This window comes from Chelonia mydas, chromosome 24 (genome assembly GCF_015237465.2).
Source record: "Chelonia mydas isolate rCheMyd1 chromosome 24, rCheMyd1.pri.v2, whole genome shotgun sequence".
NCBI lineage: Eukaryota > Metazoa > Chordata > Testudines > Cheloniidae > Chelonia > Chelonia mydas.
Genome location: NC_051264.2, coordinates 6,555,149 through 6,565,391, shown reverse-complemented (window position 1 = coordinate 6,565,391; position 10,243 = coordinate 6,555,149). Strand labels below are relative to the sequence as shown.

At 49.0% G+C, this 10,243-nt stretch overlaps 2 protein-coding genes across 4 annotated transcripts in view; one reads left to right on the top strand and one right to left on the bottom strand.

Moving 5' to 3' along the window:
• Positions 1-10,243, bottom strand: part of VPS45 (vacuolar protein sorting 45 homolog) — a 55,876-nt gene that overhangs the window by 18,726 nt on the left and 26,907 nt on the right. For all 3 annotated transcript variants that reach the window (XR_006287407.1, XM_037882683.2, XM_043535539.1), the window contains one exon: positions 2,216-2,347. Coding sequence is in view for 2 of the 3 variants with exons in the window: in XM_037882683.2 (XP_037738611.1) it covers positions 2,216-2,347 (132 nt within the window). In the remaining variant the exon portion in view is untranslated. The remainder of the gene's footprint in view (positions 1-2,215; positions 2,348-10,243) is intronic.
• LOC119564084 overlaps positions 9,580-10,243 on the top strand; it is a 43,999-nt gene continuing 43,335 nt past the window's right edge. The window contains exon 1 of the mRNA XM_037882684.1: positions 9,580-9,846. The gene's annotated coding sequence lies outside the window, so the exon portion shown is untranslated. The remainder of the gene's footprint in view (positions 9,847-10,243) is intronic.

The window sequence follows — 10,243 nt, the reverse complement described above, 5'->3', positions numbered from 1 at the left end:
GAGCGGGGCGGGGTGCGAATGGAAAGCTAGCTAGTTTGGGTAGGATTTGGTCAAAATGTGGGCTAATACAGACTTGCCTTTGTAACCCAGTTCATAAGAGCCACTTGCATCTGGACTGGTGTCCAATTCGAGGGCTTTATTAACTGAAGGAAAAACTAACAGATTTCAGAGTGGACACTGCTGCACATGTGTAAAAAAATATGTTTGGTGGGAGTGGGGGTGACAGCCACTGGATCGTGCAATACGATACAAATGATTGCTGTGCAACCTGAATATATCTTGTGGGAGGCGGAATTAGGATGGAGGTGCAGAAATGAGGCATTTAAAAGTCCCACATAATAGGTATAGTAGCAAATATTTATTGGGCTAAAATTGCAAGTGTGTGTGTGTGTGTAGATAATAGATTGAATGTACCCAAATGCATCCCTCCACATGCTTTGATGTCATTTATTTTCCTAGACTGCAAGTTCTTCTGGATGGGGACTGTTTCATCCTATGTGTTTGCACAGAGTCTAGCACAATGGAGCCCTGATCTAGGCACTACCAGAATAGAACTAACAATGAGAAAGGCTCACAAACTTGGTCCAGCTGGTGAACAAACCTGGGGGACAGGTTTATGGCTTCAGCAGCCCATCCAGCCTTGTGGGTTGGATGGCTAGACCCAAGAGCAGACATGGGTCCTTGGGGTGTGGGTGTGTGCAACGCAGGCCAGTTAGAGTGTCTATGAGAATGTTAACACTCAGAAATTGCAGAATGTGGAGGCAGAGATTTTCAAAGTTGTCTAGGGGATTTGGATGCTCCACTCCCATTCATTCTAATGAAGTCCCATTTGCCCAAAGCCCTTAGTCAGCTTTGAATACTGCAGCCTGAATGTTTACATTTAATGTCACCAGAATGATACAGTTTGCATTTAAAGTTTAATGAGGTTTCAGCCTCCCCTCCGTCCGTCCCTACAGGGCAGAGGGGTCCCTTTAAGTTCAGAGCAGCTGTTGGACATCTCCAGGGACTGTTCCAGCTCTTAGATTTCACCACATTTTCTGATAGAGCACATGGAATGGATTCAGGTCACCTGTCACATTCCTTCTAACTTTACCCTCCTGTTCCCCACCAACTGATTGGCTACCGGCCCAGGAGACTTAATTATGAAAGGGGAGAGAATGGGATATTTGGAGGGATGTGGGGGAAGAATTGAAAGAATTCTTGGTTCTCTGCTTAGCTAGCAGCTGGCACGGGAGAGAAGGAGATACTCCCGCCTGTTCCCCCACCCCCTGGCAGGAGGTGGTACAGATGTATGGTCTAATTTCCCCCTTACTAGGATAACCGAATCCTGACTTGGACGCTTTGATCAGCACTTAGGCCTGTGAAATGGTGCCCATGTTTGGAAACTGGGCTCGTAAGTTTCATCAGCAGATCACATCACACAAGTCCCAGTTGTTTCCTGGAGAAAGCAAGATGGTATTCGGAGGAACTAACAGGGAATTTTAGGACTGGATCACCTGCTTCCATTGCTGCGGCAATGCAATGCCATCGGCACTGCCAGCACAAACCCACTAAGACGTTAGTTGCTTGGAATGTTTCAGGGGCAGCACTGGTAACATAGGATCAAAGAGAATTAAGGGTGATCAGCATACCCAAGAGTCTTGCAGATCAAGCCTGTACACCTGACCCATCTCCTAAGGGAGGATAGGGAGGTGCACGGTGGGTTGGGAATGAAAGCTCCTTTTGTAAGAGCGCGACGTGAAGAGCAGTCGGTACTGTGCAGATCTGCAGGCTGCACAGAGATTGCCATTACTGCAAGCACAGAGCCTGCTTCCGATCTCACTTACACCAGTGGAACCCCCCTGACCTCAGCAGATTCATGGCTGATTTACGCCAGAGTGACTGAGAGCGGAATCAGGCGTGTGGTCTGGATTTCCGGGCATTCCCTTACCTTCCCATTCATACTACCGTGGGCAGCAAATTCAAAGCAGGAGAAACTATGCACATACGCCTCTCTGTACCTAGAACTTTTATCTTTGACTTTCAAGTTCCTTAAACCTTCAGCCTGACAATCTGTTCCAGAGCCAACAAGGCATTCAGGGCTACACCTACCAGGCAGGGTGGTTAGACCAGAAATCTGACTGTTCAGTGGTGCCCTGAAATTCTCCTGTGTCACAGACCTAGACTCAAATAAACCTTTTTCAAACCTATGGGATAGGGCTCCGGTCCTTGTTACCTTTTTGTGTTGTGGATGGTGGTCCCTCCCAATACGATCCGGACCCCAGGGGTGGTGCGGTTAAGGTTATACACAGTTAACGCCTCTTCATAGGTTGCTCCTCCAATGATAAACACAATAATATCTTGAGGCCTGCAATGAAAAGGGAGAGCTCTTGAAACGGAGCAGGACAAAGCATTAGACAACACAGCCTAGGGATAAATCCTGCCCTGGCCAGGGACACGGATTGAGCAAGCCAGTGGATTTTCCCCTATATCTAATTTCTGTGACGTACAGGGCCCTGAGGGGGCAACGGTGCCGTAGCACATAACATGGCATTTAAACACTTGTACCTTGCTAAACACTTACACAATGTGTGAACAGTTCTGAAAAGGCGGTAGCAGGCAGGGTCTGTATTCCCACTGGGCGCCACCATGACACATCCACCAATGTTTAATGCACGAGCACAACCCTGCTAGGGCTGTTAAATTAATCTTAATTTAGGAGTCAAATAAGGGCAGCGACAGCGTTGTAGCCATCTTGGCTCAAATCAGCTGCAGTCTTTCTGGCTCATTACGGAATTGGTGGGATTATGCCGAGTTCACCTCTGAGATTATAATCCCTAAGGAGTTTAGGAACACAGGATTTTGCAGGGAAGTTGCAGGGCTGGGGTGCTTTCACCTCGGTACATGCAGAGAGACACGTGGCCCTGAATATTTTGCTTCCTCAAGAAAGCCGGCACTTTGATCTCTCCCTCCTCACACCCCCAACCCCATTTCTCACCCCCCAAGTCACCCAGCTGGCTCAGAGGTACAAGAAGTTGGTCCTGGCTCATGAGGCACCTTTGATCTGTGAACCTGGAGTGCACTGTACGGGTTCCACGGGATACGGTGCTGTGCATCCTCTCAGGTGACTCCAATAACGTACACTACTGAGTCCGAAAGCTTCTCTCTACAGGGCAGCTAAATTGTGACACAACCTCCTGGTTACCTTGCTGCTGTGCTCCCTAAGCCCTCAAGCCTGATCTCTGTTCTACAGCCAGGTATTCTCTTAGACTAGAGCTGCTTGCTGCAACAATCAGAATAGCAGCAATTCGTCTGCGTGGTCCACGCAAGCTCCTGATCAGAAGCAAGGCCCAAACTGTCAGAAAGTAGTTTCTAGTATAGGGTGCCCAGAATCTGGCACCTCAAGCCAGATTTTGGAAGTTCTTGGAAGCTGCAGGTACCTGGCCCATCTGAAAATCAGATCCTGGGTGCCAAAACTTTAGGTGCCTAATATTACAGGGCACTTGGAAAAACATGGTTCTCAGAGTTACGTTAAACAAAGAAATTGCTTCTTGAGGCATTCAATGGACTTCAAACACAAGTTTCATCTGCAGTCAGTGTATAATCTCCTCTCGCTGTTCTTTGGAACAGCGGATAGTGGCTTAGCTTCAGCTGTGTAGCTTTCACGAAAGGACAGGGTTTTTATCAGAAAGGCGTCCCTTGTAGAAAAGGCCTAAAAAGGTACATGAACACGCCAGCCTAGCCGTTCCACACTTGAGCTCTGCAGATACAATGGTGCGATTTATCATGCAGATGTTTTGGGCCATCAGTCCGGAGTAGTTATACGGTGGGAGAACTATCAGGATTTCAGCAGCACAGCGTACGTCGTGTTCACAACATTCCCAGCGAGCTAGGATTCAGTGCAGCGATCGCTCCCCGAAGAGTTACAGAGTCCCTTGAACAAAAGCAAGCTGTGAAATCTTCTGTACGGCAGCCTTAAAATAAGCAGGTTATATACAGCGACTGCATGTTCAGACTGTGCAGATTCAAATGTTTCACTACAGCGGACGAAGTTTCTATGCACGAGCAAGGGTGCGAGTCACGGAGCCAGCCCCGGAGGATGGAGACTGCTGTGCCATGGCTTTTAGCTGGTTCAGACATGCCTCTTTGGAAACTGGATGCAAATTTGCCCAGCGCTTTTGGGGATGGAGAAGGGGAAAAAAAAATCTAATAAACCATAATCTGCGGTACTGAAGAGTATTTCTGAATCCCTTTTCAAGAACCACTTCCGCCGTGATGTCTAGGAGAGATCAGCCAAATCACTGATGGCTAGAAAGAGGGGCCAATGGCACCAGTTGACAATGTACTTTATAATAATTGAAAGCGGGGCGTGGGTGGGGGTGGTACTGCAAGCTTAATAGATAAAATCCCTACTTTATTAGACAGTTGCACGTGTGGTTAGAGGACACAGCACACAGCTGGGAGTCAGGACTTCAGGGTTTTATTCCCAGGTCTGCTGGCGACTCCCTGTGTCTCTCCAGGGCAAGTGTTGTTTGCTCCGTTGGGAAGTGGGTATAACACCGATCTGCTATGGGGGTCACAGTGGTTATGTCTCACAAATCCCAACCAGCCAATTACATCTGTTAAATTGAACTAGTGACTGTAACTGGATCAGTAAAGCAACAGGCAAATAAAACAATTTAGCACAGGGAGTCACTTAGTTACAACCTCCACCCAACCCCACTTCATCCACTGGGTCGGTCTCCAAGCAGCTCAGGCTCACAAGGCCTAAGGGATTTACATCCCCAAATCCCCAACTACCTCCTTTTGGCTCCTTCAGAATGCCCGGCCTCAATCTTGGCATCATAGCACACGGTCACCCTTGTTTTCGAGGCTTCATGCACCACCACCATAAATTGCTTTGAGATCTGCAGATCCCAGGAGGTACAGCAGCCCCAGGCAGGCAGCGAGCCTGCCCTAGAAGTCAGGGCTACGTTGCTGTGCAGGAAGTTGATCCCCATGCACGAGGCCGAGAACACACACTATCAGACTAGCGGCTCCAGCACAGCAGGGAAACACATTTGCAGGAGGGAGCAGCGGGGGCTTACTGCCCAGATGAAGCCCCAGACAGAGGAGTCTGGCATTGGCTGTTCTTGTCCCTGTGTCCAGAGACAATCAGATCTTGGCCGCTTCCAAACGGTGCTAAACAGATTTTTTTTAAAAACCACCCCAGCAAAGGCAGCTAAGGAGGAACCCAGAATGCATATGAAAACAGTATCAACACAGCTCATCCTGACATTACTCCTCCGCCCACGCTACCCCTGCAGTAGCTTCAGTGAAAGCACGAGCGGCCTTACAAATTAATTGGGGAGGTCTAGTCACACTTAACATCATGACCCAGAAGAGGCAGATCAGAGTGAGGCTGCTTAGCTCTGCAGTTGATACCAACTTGGGAGAAGACATGAGGACTGAATTACTTTGACGGCGTCAACCATCTTTCAAACCCTCCACTGCGCCCCCTTCTTTATCGCAACCAACCTAAGCTGATTGAAAGTGAATACCCAGCCTGGCCGAGTCAACCCCCCCTACCTATCATCTCTCATCTGCTATGGAGCTGTTAACGTTCACCTCCTATCAGCCTCTGGTGCCGGCCTCCACTTCCCACTTGTTAAATTTTCACACAAGCAAGGAGGGAGCTCCCCCTAAACATCTGCCTTCCAATCCCTCCTTCTACAAACTCTCCTTTGCCCTGGTGCCTGCTAAAACCTTCACAGCAGTTCGGCTGCTGGTGTGCAGAGACCGCTGCCTAGTGTCACTGACCAAGATTGTCTCATTGGTTAGTTGTACTCCCCTGTCTGAGGGTCTCCACCCATTGGCGGAGAAGGACCTTGCCCATTTTATGGACTTCTGATCAGACCAGGTTTCCAAACATGGTGGTATTCTTATTCCGAACAGGGCAAATCGCCATTTGAGCGGAGTCCAGGTCACAGAAACCACCCCAGTTGGCACACCAGAGCGCAGATCTAGCTAACCCAGTAAGCTGAACAGCTGCATAGCAATGCCATTGTCAGACAAGAGCATGGCGGAATCAAGCCCCTGACAAGCATTTTAAGAGGAAGGATGGTCTTGTGGGTAAGGTACTGGGCTGGGACACTTGGGATCGCAGCCCTGCTACAGACTCTCTCTGACCTTAGGCAATTCACTTCATCTCCCTCTGACTCAGTTCCCCGCCTGTAAAACAGCGATAATAATCCTTCCTTTCTCCCAGCCTGTGTGCATCTTGTCTATTTAGACTGTGAGCCCTTTGGGGAACTGACCGTCTCTGACTACATGTTTGTCAGCATGTGTTAGGTGGTGTACATATGTATGTACAGCACCTAACACAGTGGGGCTCTGATCTCAGCTGGACCCTCTATGAGCTACTGTAATACAAATAATGAGCTTTTGGCGAGCTGTCGCTAGCATGACTCACGCAGTAGTGTCGATGGGCCTGCACGTGTATGGCAAATAGGAGGAGAATGACATTTAAACGGCAGAAAAAGGAGAGTTGGAAGCGAAAGATTAAGTGGAATTGCTTGGAACCCTGTTCGATGATTTACAGAGATTCTCCTCCCCTCCTTGCTGCTAATTTGGACCAGGAGCTTCTCCTCCCCCACAAGAGCATAATATTTATTAAGGAAAGACTCATACACTGAGAAGCCTTTAAAAATTCTTTGCCGTTCAAGCGGTTGCCTCCCTTTGATGGTGAAATACAAATGTTTCATCCTGACCTTTTGCTGAACTCGCGTCAATCACTGTAACGCCGTCCGCTGAAACCACACGTGGCAACACGCTCTAGTCCAGTTTGCCCTGGGCTGGGTTTTAAGTGATTCCCTGACATGTATTATCAATGTTGTGAAGTTTAAGGTGGCTCCTCTCTCAGTTCCTCTGGAACATTTCGGGATAGATTTTAAGGCCTGATTAATTTTCCATCAATCTATCTATCTAAGGTACTTCTGTGGCCCCCCATGACCCTGGAACTTAAGTACCTCACAATCTAATATATTTATCCTCTATGGGAGAGCTGGACTATGATCCCCGTTGTAGAGAGAACGTGAGGCGTGCTTATAATTCCTGCACTAGGTCTGATTGAGTGCAGGGGCCGCCGGGGCTTGTGGGCCAAGTACATCCCTAGCTCTCAGATGGGACTGGACTTGGGGCGGCTAGCTTGTCCCGCCACCCCACCGACACTTCTATTTTCAGTGCGTTAGCTTGATCAGAGCTAGCATGCATATGTCTCCTTGGGCTGGGAATCACCCCCAGCTTAAAGTGTAGACATACCCTAAGTGACTTGCCCCAGGTCAGACAGGAGCAGAGAACTGAATGCAAGTCTCCTGAGTCCCAGGCTAGTAACGTAACCACCAGGCCATCTGTACACCGAGCCCTGGATTTCCAGTGCTCCAGCAGCTTCAACTCACTGGGGTACGTTCTCCCCCATCAATGCCTGCAGCCAGACCATCTGGTGCTCTCAGCCAGCCTCATGAGGCAAGGTGGGCCTGGAACAGGAGACCAAGCAAGTGGTGCAGCAGGAAGCAGTGCATGCATCTCCAGGGGGCGCTCCGCCCCGAGCCAGTGCTGCTGACCCTCATGCCACAGTGGCACTGGGGGAAAAATACACGGCCACCTTCTGACCTCATCTAGGAGCAAACGGCAGGTCGGCTTACATTGCCCACTTGGTCCTTGGCCTTTCTGCTGACACGGCCAGCTGTGCTAGTGGGTTTTGCCAAGAGGACTCCTGTCTCTTTGGAAGCAGTACAAGACCAAGTTAGGCCAACTTTCAGCATCTATTGCCCAGCCCCCCCTGCCGCAAAAATAATCAAACAAGCACTGAATTATTTTGTACTTTAAGAAAGGTGAAAATAACCCCCAGCTTTTATCTGGCACATCTAACTGTAGTTCTCAAAACGCTTTTACAGATAGGGAAACTGAGGCACAGGATGGGTCCTACTCAAGGTCACCCAGCAGGCCAGTGGCCAAGCTGGGAATAGAACCCAGGTCTCCTGAGACACAGGCCAAATTCTGTGTGGACTAGGCTACACTGTCTCCCGCTGATAAAGAGAGACAAGAGTTGTATTTCTAAACAATCCCAAGGGGCTGCAACAAGATGCTGGCATTCTGGGTACACCTAACTGTCCAATGAGAGCCCAGCTAATCTCATGCCCATGCGCTATAGCCCTCCAATGAACCCCGATGGCTCATGACAATCTGTGGGAGGCTCCACAATGCAGCCGTTATTTAATATTGCACCCAGAGGTTCCAGTTGGGATCACCTTGCTAGGCGCTGTACTAACCCCAGGGAAGATCTGCTCTGAAGAGCTTAGGGCAGAATATGGTTTGGCATCTCTGCCGTTGCCTTTTGGGGTTTGTTTATTTTGCTGAAGTTATAAGAACTCCCTGTGTCTACTCAGTCAGTTACGTGGTTAGGCTGGTGCTATGGTTTGGGGTGGGGAAGAGATGGAAACTTGGTTTTTGTCCAGCTTAGCTATATTTTGTTTTGGATCTAGGCATTTCTGACCTTCTTATTCATTGGGAAATTAAACCCTGCTCCCATTCCCTGAGGAAATCCCTTAGCACCGTGACGTCGCCAAGGGCAGATTCTTGCACTCTGTGCCACACCACTGGAGACAAGCCCTTTTAGGGCCATCTCATTGGCAACCAGCACGTTTAATGGCAGAGGGTTAAACGAAGCTAGAGGCACTGGCTGGCTCAAGGGACCTTTGCCCCACCTTGCTGGCTCCAATCAAGCGTCTGGAAATAGAGCGTCTGGAAATGGTTATTGCTGTTTGGTGGCCTGCGTGAAATGAATCGGTGGGTCTCACTTCAGGGCCACTGGGCAAATGCCCACGTCAAAGAGAACAGAACTGGCCCCTTTGGCAGGCTGAGCAGAGAGGCCAAGGAGACTGAAGTCCCATCTCAGCCTAGAGCAATCCCTCCAGGGCCAGGCTGGAGCATTTCCTAGGAGGAGACTTCCATTTCTTGACATTCCTAGGAGCAAGCTTGCGTTTCTTCTGCCTTCATCCCCATCCTGGGACAATCAGATGCTTTTCCCTTTCCAGCAGCCCCTTCCACAAGCCCCACAATCCACTGCTGGATTTTTAAAGGAGCATCTGGCACGAGGCAGAGATTTCCTGGCACGCAGACAAACAACTCATCTCTTGTGTGCCCATAATTCTTTTATCACTCAGAAATAAAGTGGTTAATGGCCTCGGCTGTCAAGCTGGCGTGGAATCTGGACGCCTTTCCGTTCTGAAATATGTTTTCACTTGTATCAGCTGGATCGCAAAGCCCTATGGTGGGGTGAAGGAAGGAAGCGAGAGCTGTGCTGGGTGTACCTCCAAGAGCCAGAGAAATTAACGAGCATTATTGGACACACTTCCTCCCCTCCCACTTGCTCAATGTAGCTGAACCTCGGTCCCAAAGTCCGCTTCCCTTCTGCTCTAAATGAGTTTGCAGTTTTAATTTAACCCAGCCTGCCCTGCAACAGCCACCCGATTTGTTGAAAAATTATTAGCTCGCAAAATGTGGCAGCTGCTGATAAAAGCTGGCAGGATCCGGTGTGTGAGGGGGGTGAGGATTGTTGCAACACTCTGCATATAAAGTGCCTTCCCCAGAGGGTCGCCGAGCGCTTCGCTGTGCCAACCCACCGGGGCTCATCAACAGGGAGTGAACCTAGGATAGTCAGCATCAGAAGCACAGGTGTCTACCTTTGGCTCCAAAGGAATAACTCTAAGCTTGCAGCAATGGCAGGCTCTTATCCTCTAAGCAGATTGTTCATTAGAAGTGGCTTGAACACCCTAAACCAGTATATTACAGAAGCAGAAACTCTGATTTACAGATGAGGAAACTAAGGTACAGAGGATTAAGTAACTGTTCCAAGAGCTGGGAATAGAAACCAGGTCTCCGGCCTCCCAGTCCTGTGCCTTAAACCACAAGGTCATGACTTCCTCTCAGAAGTCATTAAATCATCGGAACCTATACCTGCCTTTAATGGCCATATTGACAATGGACCAGCTCAGCCCTAAAAGGGCAGCCACATTCTTTTTCAGTTAGGACTACTAGCCAGCTTATTAGCCACACTGGGCGAGGTCAGGTTCTCACCAGAAAGAACAACCAGCTCAGGAGGGCAAGTTAGCCATACTTTTTTAACTTGCTAGCAAGAATACTGTGGGAGACCATATGAAAAGCTTTACTAAAGTCAAGATATATCATGTCCAACACTTTCCCCATATCCAGTTATCTCGTCATA